Below are 15,660 nucleotides of genomic sequence, written 5' to 3'. Positions count from 1 at the left end.
ACTCTGCTGCAAGTTTCCATAATTGCAGGGTAATAGGAAGGGAAATGTAAATAAACAACACTCAGAATAAAATTAGAGTGTTTAAGTATTTCCTGCATCTATTTTTAAATGATTCTCTGCAGATTTCCTTTATCTGTTGCTCAGTAATTGCCTTTATTTTGCTCAGTGCATGGGTGTAACCAAATGTGGGCAGGGAAGCAGTTGCCCCCCCAAAAAACAATAAAAAAATGGTTCTCTCCCGTGGATGCTTTCATTGAGATGCCTGCATTGCAGGGGGTTGGACTAGATGACCATCTAGGTCCCTTCCAAATCTGCAATTCTAGTGTTTCTATCCGGCGTGGAGTCTCCAAGGCAGTAGAATGGTGCCTTGTAAACCTCCTTACAACTCTTGCAGCCAAGCTGGTGCCAAACACATTGCTCAACTTTCCATTGGACTACAGCAGCAAAGTTTTGTCTGGGCAGACCAGGACCTCTATACACACTGTCCAGGCTTGCTCCCCTGGGGGAAGTCACTTCGGTGCTGCTAATGCTATGCTTCTCCAACGGTGTGACTTCACTCCCAGCAATGCACTTCATTGCATTGGAGCCAACTCCTAGGGGCCGAGGTCCCTTCAGGCTCCCCAGTAAAATATTTGAGGGGGCCAGCTCCCCCCCCCCCCACACACACAAAAAAGTTGATGGGCATTGCCATTCAAATGGTGTGTGCGCGCGCTATTGTGATTGATTATGTGGAGCGGGGCTTAACTATCTCCCATATATTATTATTATCATCATTATTTTATTTTTAATTAATTAAATTTAATTAATATACCGCTCTATATCCGGAGGTCTCAAGTATTCAAGTTGACACACCTGGTCCATTGTCTCTCGAGACAAACAGATGCCCCCACCCCGCAAAATAGCCCCAACCTACCCCGGACTGAGACATAAGACTGAAACGACAATGATCGTGCAGAAGCAAGAGGTCCCTCCCCACCTGCACGAAAAAAGCCCCCAACACCACCAGGCGAGCCGCTGTCCTAGTTCAACCAATGGCTCGTACCGCTGCCACTCCGCACTGACGGACCAATGAACGGCTAGTCCCACCCCCAACCGGTCTGGTTCTGGCGTGGCTGGTAGCTAGGATACCCTGCCCCCTCCCTCCTCTGAGTAGTGGTAGTTAAGACTGAAAAGGGGAAGAAGGCGGCCGGGGCGGCGGGAACGCTCCTGAGAGCACTGAGGGGCGGGCAGGGGGCAGGCGCAAGAGTCACATATCTGGTAGGCAGCAAGTCCTGCCACTCCCTGCCCCCCCGTCCCGAGATTGGGCGAATGTTATTGGCTCAGCCCGTCGACGGTTATGAAAAGCAGGCGCGCGCGCCGGTCCCGTGTGCGTCTGCGGGCGTTTTGTTGTGAGTGACCAAAGCTGTGTCGCCATAGAAGCCTTTCAGCTTCGTATCGGTCAGCGGAAAGGGTTGCCGGGCGCTTGAGGTAGAATATCTTTTTTTTTTTTGGCCTTAGTCCGTGGAAGCGCAGGTCACCTTTATAAAAGCCTGCTTTGAAGCCTCTTCCGTATTTATCCATCCCCCATTCCCCCCCCCACCAATAATACCCCCGTCCCTTCTTTGTCATAATTATCCTCTCTCACAAACACACAACGCCAGACCGACTTCACGGGAAATCTCATGGGTGGAGACTGGCAGAATAACCAGCCTTTGTTGTTCTTGTCAAGTGGAAGAGGAGGCTACTTCATAAAGGCTTATTATTATTATTATTATTATTATTAACGCTTCCCCCCCCCCGGTTTCTCTGTAGGAGGCATCATCAGATAGTTGTGCTGTTGTGCTGAATGACATGTGTCCGGCAGATCCAGCATCTGAGGTCAGTACAAAAGTCAATCCAAAAATGTACGGGGCTGGATGGTGTCAGTCACCTCGTAGTTCTGAACTGGTTGTAAGGATTGGTGGGAATGCTAGAAAACCTTTCAGATCTCTTTAGCAGAGATTAGAATGATACGCTTTGATTGTGTCTGGTTCATTTTGAGATACTATGCACTCAGAGAATTTATTCTTTATCTCAGCATTGTAACTTAACAGGGTAGCTTAGTGGTTAGAGAGTGTCGGACAAGGACCTGTGAGATCAGGGTTCGAATCCCAACTCTGCCATGCAACTTGCTGAGTGACCTTGGGCCAGTCACTTTCTCAGCCTTACCTACCTCACAGGGTTGTTGTGAGGATAAAATGGGAGAGGTGAGAACCATGTGTGCTGCCTCAAGCTCCTTGGAGGAAAGGTGGGGTGTAAATGTAGTAAATAAAATAGCTATGGGTGCAGTGGTTTTGGTAAAGTAGGCTCATTTTGCTCATTGCTCATTTTCCCTTCCTTAGCAGTTTAAAGAGCCATATGAAAGGTTCATATATCAGCATCTTCAATACTATGGCTATTTCAAAGGTAAGAATCTGATCCCAATCTGGGATTGGGTCCCAAACGGGTGGGTTGGTTTTATTTTATCTACCATTATCAGGTTCTGTAATTGATTGTTATGAAAAATTTTCAGACATTTCTAAATGTTTTTAATTGTTTTGCTGTTTGCTTCCCTGGACTCTGAGAGGAAGTGTGGCATAGAAATGTAATAAATGGAACAATTTTTCTGAGCCAGCAGAACCTCTACTGCTTCATTTTATGTTTTGAACATTTATGAATAATTTTAGTTGTAAAAAGAAATAGTGTCTGGTCTCTAGTTAGCTTTTAAAAAAAGCAGTGAGGGATACTATGCTGGGGAAATAGCAGCATTAACTTTGTAATTTAGTGATGCAGACTGTAAAACACAGAAGTCTTATTAAAAACTTTTTTTCGGAAGGGTAGCCATTCTAGGCTACAATCCTCACCCTATTTACCCTATTTATTTAAAGGTAAAGGGACCCCTGACCATTAGGTCCAGTCGTGACTGACTCTGGGGTTGCGGCGCTCATCTCGCATTATTGGCCGAGGGAGCTGGCGTACAGCTTCCAGATCATGTGGCCAGCATGACAAAGCCGCTTCTGGTGAACCAGAGCAGCACACGGAAACGCCGTTTACCTTCCCGCTTGGAGCGGTACCTATTTATCTACTTGCACTTTGACGTGCTTTCGAACTGCTAGGTTGGCAGGAGCTGGGACCGAGCAACCCCGTCGCGGGGATTCAAACTGCCGACCTTCTGATTGGCAAGCCCTAGGCTCTGTGGTTTAACCCACAGCGCCACCCGCATCCCATAGTCCCTCATTATTTGGATGACACTGATAGCTATGCATACAAGCTATGCTGCTAGCATATAAAAAGTAGCCCTCATACTATAATGTTAGTTTTAAATGTTTATTCAATGGGTTTTTCCTGCCAGTATAGTAGCTCACTACAATAACGATCAGCTCAGAAATAAATTGATTTTGCCTATATTAGTTTGAGCTAGTTTTTCTCATTAATAGTAGTTTTTTCCCCCCAGATGAAAATGTTCCTCAGAGCCCCAGTTTGCCTCTTGAAAGCTGGAAGAGTTCTTGCCCTGTGTCGAAGCCGGGCAACTTCCACAAGAAAGGTAGAGCAGAAAATAATTCAAGCAAGAACTCATTCTGTAAGTAAGCTGTAAGCCTGATATGAGAAATATATTGATTGATTTGCTGTGAATGAAATGTATGATTGTGGCCTCATAGCTTGAAGGCTCCTGGGTATCTGTAAATAAATTTCTTTTGTATTATTTATTTTTCCGTTTCAGGTTCACTTATGATGGAGCCTGCACTTCTTAAAAGCAACCAACTTATGTTTGACCATCCAGAGGGGCCTGGTATTCCACGCTTGAGAGAACCTCGGAATCTTTTTTCTGTTCCCAATGATATAGATTCACTGTTGGCTCCACTCTGGCCAGTAGAATGCGAAGTGATCAAGGATTATATCCACCACATTGGTAATTTCTTGGATTGAAATCAATGTTTTACAAGGTTGATAATGTTTTGCTTTAAAGCTTTCTGGCTATTCAAGGACTGTGACTGAATACCTTTTCATTTGCACAAATCCAAATAACCCACTCCAAAATGAACAATGTAAATTTAAGATTCTCTTGGGCAGTTTTAAAAAATGTGAATATATAATATTCAATCAGTTTTCATAGTGCTTCCATACTAAAACAAACAAACAAACCATTATTTCAGTTGGCTCTATGGAGATAAGATTCCCAATTTTGTTGTTATAAACATATTGTGGATTAAATAACCATTATGTTTGCAGGATTTAATTAAGACCATTTCTCACACTCCCTTGTTATAGCAAGGAAATCAATACTTACGTTAGGAAAATATGTAAAATATAATGTGTGAATAGTGGTATCAGTGTATTTAAGATGCCAAATACACTGCCATTTCAGTGTTTGTCACCAGATGGCCGAGTGTAAGTTTAATATTGAATGTCACTCACTTTTTATTTAATAAGATGAGTTAATGAGGTCATAAAATTAATATTGTGGGGGAAAATCTATGTCTTAGCTGTGACTCATAACTTGGCATTATCTGCAGATTTATCATTACTATGGTCTCTAAGTGTTCTTGAAGCTATGAACATGAGTTTCACCAAACTGCGGGAGGCAGTGGAAGACAGGAGTGCCTGGCGTGCTATGGTCCATGGGGTCACGAAGAGTCGGACACGACTAAACGACTAAACATCAACAAATGGTCTCTAATGAAAATGTTTATAAAATAAGCCCCAAGAGTCCGATCTCTTAGAACCTTCATTGATTTGGCTCTTATTTTGTATGCTTTCCTTTCTCCAGAGTCTCAGGGCTGGAGAACTTGATCCAGCCAGTGGGCCAAATCCTGACATCTCCCATGGCTACTTTGATAGGTGGGCAGGGCCACCCATCTGTTAATCTCATGACTTCACCATGGCATCAGGTGACAAACCACACAGACCAAATTAGGACCACTGCAGGACCTAATTTGGCTTGTAGGCCAAGGTTTTCCTATCACTACTCTAATTCATGTTACAGCACATATAGTTTTCAGTTTAAGTAATTAAGTAATTTTATTTGTATTCCATTCTTCCTACTTATTTGTTTTCCTTGCCATACAACTAGAGATTGAGGGGAAATACTTCAATTCTTATTTAATGTCTTATTTTTTTCTTCTAAAAGTACAAATAAGGCCTCAATGAAAATATGTCATTGTGTATTTTGTTAGAGTGGGTTCCTCCTGAACCTGAACCTTTCTATCAGCCAACAGAAAATGAAATCGCTCCAGAAGTAATGGGAGAGGATCATGGAATTGTTGTCTATGTCATAGATCCAGGTATTTGCATACATGCACTGACAATAAACTGTAATAAAATATATAGTACATTGCATATAGTGTCTGTTCCAGTAAACAAGAATGCAGGTGTGAAAAATGTAAACTCAGAAGTCTGATTTTTTAAACAGCCTGAAATTATTATACTGTAAATAGTGAACAATTTAATCATAAAAATAGTAGCTGCCTCAAATTTGTAAAGTTTAACAATTGGTTTTGCAGAATTGGCACACATACTGCTAATTGAGACAAAACTGCAGTGCTAAGTCAGTGATAGCCATGCTTCCTCTTCTGCAGCAACCAAGGGTACCTGTTTCACTGGTTCCCGAGTTGGAGGGTCGAAAGAGCCTATCAAGTCAGCTGCAGTTAGCTTAAGAGATCCAGAAGACACCATGCTGTTGTTTGAATCACGCTTTGAGAGTGGGAATCTCCAGAAAGCCATCAGGGTGTGAGTAAGAGGAACTATCTGGAACTAAAAAAGGGGAAAACTTTTTAATATTACGGTTATGATGGGTGTGGAATCTCAAACCTGGGGCCACATAGAGCCCTCCAGGACTCTAACTGGCCCTGGCACTCTTCTTTGGTCCCACCCTTCACTGGTCCTGCACTGCTTCCTCCTCAAGTGCTTTTGTTTGAACTGTGTCCTTAGACTTTGATTATTTGTCTTGCTTGCTTGGCTGGAGAGAGATGGGGGGCGGGTGTAGAAACTTTTCTACAGGTGGAATGTAGCGTACAGTGGTACCTTGGTTCTCAAATGGTTTAGTTGCCAAACAAATCGGCTCCCAAACCCCGCAAACCCAGAAGTAAGTATTCCGGGTTGCAAACATTTTTCTCAAGCCGAACATCCTATGCAGCTTCTGCTTGAGTGCAGGAAGCTCCTGCAACCAATCGGAAGCAGCGCCTTGGTTTTTGAGCTGTTTCGGGAGTTGAACGGACTTCCGGAATGGATTAAGATCGAGAACCAAGGTACCACTGTATTGTACAAAGGTAAGTCACATTTTTTTGTTTTGCCAATTTTTGCCTCTAGACTTGCCTACTCTTAGACTGAAAAGATTCCCCACCCTGAGTCTGGGTCATCAACTGACAGTTCTCTTTAGCTTTTCCTATAATCTTGCATTGGTATATCACTTTTTGTGATATACCACCCAATCAATTGTAATTGTGCAACCTGAATTTTTTTTGTATGTGATTGAACCCCACCTGGAAATAGTGATAGTCTGGAATCATCCTTAGTCTGTAGAATTTTGATGATATGTAACATTTCCCTTCATGTATGGGAAAGTTTCTGATGGCTTCTTATGCATTTTTTCTTGATTTCTGCATTTCAGAGGCGAGTATGAATATGAACTCACATTGCGGACAGATCTTTATACCAGCAAGTACACGCAATGGTACTATTTCAGAGTACAAAATACTAGAAAGGATGTCACCTATCGCTTCACTATTGTTAATCTGATGAAAGCCAAGAGTCTCTACAGTGTAGGGATGAAGCCTCTCCTGTACTCTGAAAAGGATGCCAAGTCTCATGGTATTGGCTGGAGGAGAGAGGGCAGTGATATTAAATATTATAAATATAACACAGAAGATGGTCAGACCCTATATTGCCTCACCTGGACATTTCGTTTTCCACATAGCCATGATACATGTTATTTTGCTCACTTCTATCCCTACACCTATACAGATCTACAGCACTACCTCATGACTTTGGTAAATAATCCACTCTATTCTCAGTATTGCAAACTTCGCCCTCTGTGCCGCAGTCTTGCTGGGAACACAGTCTACCTCCTCACTATTACCAATCCATCCAAAAGTGCCATTGCTGCTGCTGCAAAGAAAGCTATTGTACTAAGTGCCAGAGTTCATCCTGGGGAAACAAACAGTTCGTGGGTGATGAGAGGATTCCTTGATTTCATCTTAAGTGATTCCCCTGATGCTCGACTCCTTCGGGATCTCTTCATATTCAAGGTTGTGCCCATGCTAAACCCAGATGGAGTAATTGTTGGAAATTACCGCTGCTCACTGGCAGGAAGGGACTTGAACAGGAACTACAGAACAGTACTGAAGGAATCCTTTCCTTGCATTTGGCACACTCGAGCCATGATCAAAAGGTGCGTGACAAACCATTTTATGAACTGGATCTCAATACCTGGGAGCAGAGTGGGTGAAATACAGAACCACATAAAGGAAACCATTATAGAGCCTTTGTGACTGTGCATTTTTAGTAATCTGTATATATATTTTTCAAATTGAAAAGATTATGTACATTGGTTTAAGAATCTGCACTGGAATTGTGTTTTAATCTGTTTTTATTGTTTTATCATGGTTTGCTGCTCTTGTATTGGAAATGCTGGCAAATACAGATCAGGAAGGAAAAGAAATAGTTCTTGAGACAACTGTAAAGACTGAGTACTTGTCTTTTCTGGGAAACATAAATAGGGAACATGAGGGGGAATGCTGTGCATGAACAGAGATCTGTCCATGGACAATTTCCATGGCAGTTTTGTGTAGTGTATGCAATGATAGTCCAACAGAGCATTCCTTACTTCCATTATAACTAAGGAGAGTAAAGAGCAATAATCAGATTGAAGCACATGTTCTCTAAACCTGCACAGTAGTGTTCATGTTTCAGTCCCTTCTCCCTCAACATGGGAGAAAGGGGGAGACTGCAGTAACTATTTACCCCTTTTCTCTTGGGGGTCCCAGGGGAGCTCTGTGGATGCGGTGGCTGATCTTCCTTGTGTATCTGTGATCCTGCAAGGCAATAGTGCTCGTGAGTGTTTGGCCAATAGTGGCAATGGTTGCAGTGCAGTGCCTGGCCTTTGCCAAAAGGGAGTTTACCTGTGTATGGGGCTGAGTACCTCCTGTGTGTAGGACACAGCTTTCTGCTGTTGGAGGAGGAAAGAATGTCATAGCACATACAGTTTGCCCAAGAGGGTATAATATTCACATATGGAAAGATGGGTGAGGAAATGAAGGGAAATGACGTTATTTTGCCATTTGTGCCAGTACCACATGCTGTATGGTGTTTTTCATGCCTGGCTAATGTGTGAATGACACTGGTGGGCAACATTGTGACTGATGAATGGTGATAGAGTTGCCCAGAAAGCTGTGGGAATGTCTGCCAGTGTTGCTGTGGTTTCTTTTGTTCCTACAGCTGTTACTGTGCTTTCTGCTTAGTTGTTGCAACTCCATGGTATTGCAACTACTGTACATTAATGCGGCATTAGCTTGGAATACTGGGAACATAGGATCAGGTTGCCTATTTACCTTATACAGTACTGTATAATGAGGCATCAAGTAGAGATCTAGCTTAAGGGATTTCATTCATTCACGAATGCTTCTAGAACTTGTTCCAACTACATAATTCTTCCACATCAGTGGGAAAGAAACAGAACAGTATGGTTATTTGTGTGCAGCCAACTAGCCATTTATATGTTTAATTGGTTTTGATTTCTTTGCTTATACCTTTTCTCTGCAAGGGTCCTTGAGGAACGTGAAGTTCTGTTGTACTGTGACTTCCATGGGCACAGCCGGAAGAATAATATATTCATGTATGGCTGTAACAACAAATATGCACAGGAGCGATTATTCCATGAACGAATATTTCCTCTTATGCTAAGCAAGAATATTCCTGACAAGGTGGGGCATGATTTATAGGGATATCTTAGTTCATTATGAATTATGTGCTGGAAATTACCTTTTGTTGCAATGTGTTTTCCTATTTCAGTTTCTTTACTCAGTTCTGAGTAAAGCATGTCCTGGGTTTTTAAATGAGAGTGTCTATAAATTACCTTAAAGCTGACTATTATATTTGGCCTACTATTCTTCTCATGATAGGAAGATGCTTTATCTTCCTGACAATTTACATTATAATGCACTGATTTTTCATCACTTAGCTGAAGTAAACATTCTGGCTTATATTATTTAGATTCAGTCATTCCACACTTGAAGTGATATGACAGCAGATGATGCATATTGAATCTAGATTGTTTTTTTCTGCTTTGAGCTACCGTATATTCCGGCGTATAAGACGATCCCCAACTTTTCCAGTTAAAATATAGAGTTTGGGATATACTCACCATATAAGAAATACGACCCAGCATATAAATATAATTTCAAACAAACTCTTCATTTTGTTCCAATATGAGATTAGTAAAACATTGGGTGATATCCAGCTAAATCATACTCCAAATAGACTCACTAAAATCAGTGGGCTTAAGTCCATTGATGTAAGTTTGTCTGTCTGAAGACTAACATTAGATGTTCAGATTAGTTAATGTATACATAAAATGGGCTTGGGTGATGATAATTTAGGAATTGACTGGGAAGTAATATATGTTGAATATACAGGAATTTTTAAAATACTAAGAACTGCCCTATATAGTAATGTAAATAGAGAAGATGTTCTAGTATTTCAAGATGTGTCTGCTTGGCTACTGCGGGTTAGATGGGCCCTTGAGGCTCGTCTTATGTTCTAAAGAGAGATAATAAATTAGTTCTAAAAATACAATCTATTTTTACCAATCTGGATGTTTAGTTTTCTTTCAACAGCTGCAAGTTTCAAGTCCAAAAGTGCAAAGAAGGAACAGGACGGGTTGTGATGTGGCGAATGGGGATAGTGAATAGTTATACTATGGAATCTACGTTCAGTGGGACAACTCTGGGTAAGTGTACATTTTTGTCCAAGACCAAAGTAGACATCTGTCAATGAGAAGCTGGTGGTATACCGCTGTACAGTAGTGGGATGTAGCACAGGAGTGACTAACTTTTTGGGGGCCAAGGGTCAACATTCACTTTTGGCCAGCCTTCTAGGGATCACATAGCAGCTGTGAGTGTAGCTGCCCCCCCCCACATTATTGCAACCACAGGACACATACATACACATGCATGCAGAATGCTCACAGAGGCACACAGAGCCTTTCCCCTCAGCTGATCCATTATCCATTATCACCTCCATCACATCTATTTTTCCATTATCATGCTGTGTAATTTCTGGCTTGTCGTAACAATGGGTAGAAAGGTAGGAAGAAAGAGGTTAAGTTATAACCTCTGTTTCAATCATCAATCTATTTAATAGTTTTTAAAAGACATTCAGCATATAATTTTTCCCATGCTGGATGTTGTGCACTGGAGAGTAATTTGCTAAAGATTGAAGAACTACTTGTCTGTTTGTCTTTCTCAGGCAATAATAATAACTCTCATTTTACCTATGAGGATCTCAAATCTCTGGGCTACCATGTCTGTGACACCTTATTGGACTTTTGTGACCCTGACCGTTCTAAGGTGAGAGTTTCCTGTTACTGATAAGCAGGATCAAAGGACAATGATGGACCAGCCAGTGTCTTTAACTATTTCCTGTTTTTCTGAGACCAGCCTCTGATACTGCCTTTTTTACTTTTCACATTTTGAAAAGGTGTCTATCGAAAGCCAGAGATATTTGGATTTGTAATGGAAGCATGGTCGGATACAAATCTGAGACATGCATTTAGCAAAGCTCCTAGTTTCCTCTTGGCTGCTCGTATATCTGAGATGTGCAAGAAATAACAAATATTTTCAAGTAGTTATTATTTATTTCATAAATTTATATACTGCTTGATTGTAAGAAAAAACATGAAAGTGGTTTTAAAAACCTCAAAATGGTTAGCAAATCTATACTACCCTGAGTGCTTCAATTCTGCTCAGATGAGATATTTGCCAACCAAAAAACTGCATTATGTAAGTTTTTAATCAGCAGTTTGCTCATGCTTTCTACCCTTTCTCTTAGTTTCAGCAATGCCTATCTGAACTTAAGGAACTACTGAAGCAAAAAATCCAGAGAAAGCTCTCAGAGCTGGGCCATGTACAAAACATAGATGGTACTTGGAGTGACATCTCTCTATCAGATGTTGAATCCAGGTAACTCAAATCTGCAAGCTTTTACTGACTCTGAACCTTAGAGAAATGACAAGGAAATAGTGCTGACATGACAACAGGTGACATTCCAGGCTTTATTGACAAATTAAAACCTGAATGTGAAATTGCTAATTTTCTTAAAAATATGTAACTTGTCCCTAAAATCAGTCCCCATACCCGAGGATCAGATGTAATACCAGTTTTTTTTTAAAGGATCAGAAGTGATTTGGGATATTACAGGCCAGTTAGCTTACCATCTGTTCCATGAAAACTGGTGGAAAAATGGTTAAGTTACAAGAATAAGTAAAAAAAAAAATCTGAAGTAGAATCAGCATGGCTTTGCAATGCCACTAACCTTTTAAGAGTTCTTTTAGTGTCACAAACATGGCTTTTGTGTGCATCACTTTACTCTTGCTTAAAATTTTCTGAATGGGCATTTTCTGTTTTACTGCCCATTCATCCACTCTGGAGAGACCCTTTTGGAGCTCCATGCAATCCCTTTTTCTTTAACCATCCTGAACAATGTGGTGGTATCAGCAAAGCTGGCTACATCACTTTTCACCCTAATTCCGGGTCATTTATGGAAAAGTTAAAAAGACCAGGTTCCAATACCAGTCCTTGGGGACTTCACTTTCTTTGCCCCTCCATTGAGAGTACTGGTAACTGATTCCTACTCTCTGCTTCCTGTTTCTTAACTAATTACTGACTCATAAGAGGATCTTTCCTCTTATTCCATGCCTGCTAAGTTTACCCAGGAAACCTTGGTGTAGGATTCTATGAAAAGCTTTTTCAAATTCTAACTACACAATGTCAACTGGATCATCTCTATTTCACATATATCGCACAGGAGGCAGAATAGCAGTTGCTGGAAACCACAGGAGGAAAAAGTGCTCTTGTGCTTGAATCCTGCTTGCTTGTTTCCCAGCCACTGTTCAGCCACTGTGAAAACAAGATACTGGACTAGATAAGCCTGATCCTGGAGGTCCTTCTTATTTCATATGTTGCCCTGCATCACACCAATGGTTTTCTTTTCCTTTAATTAGCACAAGTGGCTCAGACAGTTCCCCATCAGATGGCCCCCCTGCACATTTGTTCAACATGGATGAGAAGGTGAGAGCTATTCATTTTTTGGTGAATAAATCTACCTGGAGAAATATAAAAACTTCAATATCCAGGTCCCTTGTAATGGAATGGGGACACTAACCTTACTACAGAGTGGGTTGCTATTGATATCAGTGGCTTAGAAAGAGATCATTACAGGAGATGTGAATTCTGTTACTTGAAAGAAAAAAATGCACATATTTCAAAGGACTTAATGAAAAATGGAAAAAATGATGAGGCTTTTTTATTTTGTTGCTGTATCTGTTTTCTATAGTTTATTTTTCTCATGCTTTTTGTACTAATTTATTGTCAATGAAATGTATGCTAGTGGTTTGGTAATCTATGCAAAGATGGTTTTTTCAATACTAAGCTTGTTTTGATACTAGCAATTGAAATTCTACATTGTATAGTCACACTGGCTGTCTTTGGAAAACACATTTCAGCAAGTTCTTTTAAGCATGCCTTAAAAGGCTAGGCATTTCTGCCAGAGAAGGAGGTGCTTTCCATTTGTCTTCTTCTGTTTAAAGGAAACCGTTAATATCCTAGTTCTTCAGTGATATACCCTGTTTTCCCCAAAATAAGAAATACCCATAAAATAAGCTGTGGCAGGATTTCTAAGCATTTGCGCAATATAAGCCATACCCCGAAAATAAGACATAGTGATAGGCGCAGTTCTGGAGGGTGCCATGGAAGAGGCGAGGCTGGACGCGTAATAAAAATAATACATCCCCTGAAAATAAGCCATAGTGTGTCTTCTTGAGGAAAAATAAATCTAAGACAGTGTCTTATTTTCGGGAAAACATGGTAGTAAGGAGTGTTCAGTTTCTAAATATTTAAAAAATCACACACACACAAACACCATAGTTGAGTTGATTTTGTCAGTTGTTTTCTGTGAGGTGCCTTTGAGACCTGTTTCCACATAGCAGTTGTTATGAGTAAAACATGCATGAACTGGAAGGAGAATTGCATTTTCCTGCCAATAATGTAGCGTGGTTTTAGTCCTGGGAGAATGCAGCCGCCGAACTTATATTTTGGATGAAGATATCTGGACTGCCTGCAACAGTCTTCTTCTGGAAGATGACAATTTGTACAAGTCCTAAGAAAACTTGGTACTGGTTGCTATTGGAGCCTGGATAGGTAACTTATTAGGACTATGCTGTGCAAAAGAACAAGAATTATACTGTGGGACTTAAGAACTGAGCAGAAAAATACAACAAACACTGGGAGATAAGCTGTATTTCCTATGCTTGTTGACTCAGAAGTAAATACAACTGAATTCAACAGAACTTGCTCAAATGTAAGTATGCACAAGATTACAGCCTAAATGCCACAGAGCAATCTCAATAATTTCTAAATTATTATTTATTTGGAATTTAGGAATACTTTGGTCACTGAAGGAAACAGAAATGGACTTTAAGGCCTGGTTTGCACACATCACACTAAACCATACCATAGCTTAGCATGAACATGCAGGTGTACAAGCTGTTTGAGGGGAAACCATGGCTACTTTGCTGCTCCCTGGTCATTCTGCTGCTGTGCTAAGCTGCAGTTTGGTTTAGCATGCTGTTTGAACCCAGGCTCATGCCTTAGCTCTCTCAGACAAGCCATAAGACAATTAGTTGCAGCTTGTGGTTAGCAGACCCTCCAAGTGTCCTTGTTTTCCAGGGACGTCCCTGATTTAGAGAAACCGTCCTGGGTTCTGATTTGATCCTGGAATGTCCCACTTTTCCGCAGGATGTCCCTATTTTCAGTGGAGAAATGTTGGAGGGTATGGAGTTATCTGTTTCCTGAGCCATCTGAAGGCAATCCTGTATAGGGAAGGTTTTTTAATGTTTAATGTTGACTATGTTTTTATATATGTTGGAAGCAGCCCAGAGAGGCTGGTGCAACCCAGTAAGATGTATGAGGTATAAATAGTAAAATTATCATTATGGAATGGGATGCCCTTATTTTCACTGGACAAATGTTGGAGGGTATGTGTTAGTCTGGAGAGAACTAAACCACAAGCCTGGATTTGGCAAAATGTTATGCCAAGCCATCAGTATGCAGATGACACCCAGCTCTACCTCTCTTTTAAATCAGAACCAGTGAAGGCGGTGAAGGTCCTGTGTGAGTGCCTGGAGGCGGTTGGAGGATGGAAGGCGGCTAACGGATTGAGGTTGAATCCTGACAAGACAGAAGTACTGTTTTGGGGGGACAGGAGGCGGGCAGGTGTGGAGGACTCCCTGGTCCTGAATGGGGTAACTGTGCCCCTGAAGGACCAGCTGCGCAGCCTGGGAGTCATTTTGGACTCACAGCTGTCCATGGAGGCACAGGTTAATTCTGTGTCCAGGGTGGCTGTCTACCAGCTCCATCTGGTACACAGGCTGAGACCCTACCTGCCCACAGACTGTGTCGCCAGAGTGGTGCATGCTCTGGTTATCTCCCGCTTAGATTACTGCAATGCGCTCTACGTGGGGCTACCTTTGAAGGTGACCCGGAAACTGCAGTTAATCCAGAATGCGGCAGCTAGACTAGTGACTGGGAGTGGCCGCCGGGACCACATAACACCGGTCCTGAGAGATCTACACTGGCTCCCAGTACGTTTCCGAGCACAATTCAAAGTGTTGGTACTGACCTTTAAAGCCCTAAACGGCCTCGGTCCGGTATACCTGAAGGAGCATCTCCACCCCCATCATTCAGCCCGGACACTGAGATCCAGCACCGAGGGCCTTCTGGCGATTCCCTCATTGCAAGAAGTGAGGTTACAGGGAACCAGACAGAGGGCCTTCTCGGTAGTGGCACCCGCCCTGTGGAACGCCCTCCCAGCAGATGTCAAAGCAATAAGCAACTATTTTACTTTTAGAAGACAACTGAAGGCGGCCCTGTTTAGGGAAGTTTTTAATATTTGATGCTGTACTGTTTTTAATATTCGGTTGGAAGCCGTCCAGAGTGGCTGGGGAAACCCAGCCAGATGGGCGGGGTATATTATTATTATTATTATTATTATTATTATTATTATTATTATTATTATTAGCAGAATGACTAGGGAGAAGCAAAGTTGCTGAAATCTCCTCTCAGAATCTTTATGCTTGTTTAGTTTAGTTTAGCATGCAAACAGAACCATTGTTTTACCGCATTTAGGTGGTAATTGGGAATACTTTCCCAATTGTTTTGTTGTTATTTTTTAATTCTCTGAAGGATTTTAATGAGAAGAAGAAAAAGAAGAAAAAGAAACAACTGAGAACAAGGAAGGAAAGGAATGAGTTGCATCAGAAACTTACTCTGAGTCAAACACCAAAACATAAGAAAGATATCCTGGTAAGAGGCAAATTAAAACAGACCAGATAAGTGCCTTTGCTGGAGGAGGACAGCCAGCTAGAAATGTTTCCCAATGGAATGCAATTCAACT

General features: G+C 41.5%; 1 protein-coding gene across 6 annotated transcripts in view; it reads left to right on the top strand.

Annotated features, from left to right (window-relative positions):
- The first annotated feature begins 1,147 nt into the window (after positions 1 to 1,147).
- The window catches only part of AGBL2 (AGBL carboxypeptidase 2), a 30,367-nt gene continuing 15,854 nt past the window's right edge, over positions 1,148 to 15,660 (top strand). For 5 of the 6 annotated variants that reach the window (XM_060277880.2, XM_035126450.3, XM_060277874.2 and 2 more), the window contains exons 1-14: positions 1,148 to 1,467; positions 1,792 to 1,857; positions 2,361 to 2,424; positions 3,452 to 3,577; positions 3,719 to 3,907; positions 5,172 to 5,279; positions 5,574 to 5,724; positions 6,605 to 7,384; positions 8,756 to 8,915; positions 9,814 to 9,940; positions 10,459 to 10,559; positions 11,041 to 11,171; positions 12,212 to 12,278; positions 15,450 to 15,569. In XM_060277880.2, coding sequence (XP_060133863.1) covers positions 1,831 to 1,857; positions 2,361 to 2,424; positions 3,452 to 3,577; positions 3,719 to 3,907; positions 5,172 to 5,279; positions 5,574 to 5,724; positions 6,605 to 7,384; positions 8,756 to 8,915; positions 9,814 to 9,940; positions 10,459 to 10,559; positions 11,041 to 11,171; positions 12,212 to 12,278; positions 15,450 to 15,569 — 2,151 coding nt within the window. In that variant the 5' untranslated portion in view covers positions 1,148 to 1,467; positions 1,792 to 1,830. The remainder of the gene's footprint in view (positions 1,468 to 1,791; positions 1,858 to 2,360; positions 2,425 to 3,451; positions 3,578 to 3,718; positions 3,908 to 5,171; positions 5,280 to 5,573; positions 5,725 to 6,604; positions 7,385 to 8,755; positions 8,916 to 9,813; positions 9,941 to 10,458; positions 10,560 to 11,040; positions 11,172 to 12,211; positions 12,279 to 15,449; positions 15,570 to 15,660) is intronic. The other variant, XM_088663228.1, reaches the window with a different exon arrangement.

Source organism: Zootoca vivipara, chromosome 1, assembly GCF_965207765.1.
Source record: "Zootoca vivipara chromosome 1, rZooViv2.hap1.1, whole genome shotgun sequence".
NCBI lineage: Eukaryota > Metazoa > Chordata > Lepidosauria > Squamata > Lacertidae > Zootoca > Zootoca vivipara.
This window is presented reverse-complemented; position numbering and strand designations above follow the sequence as displayed.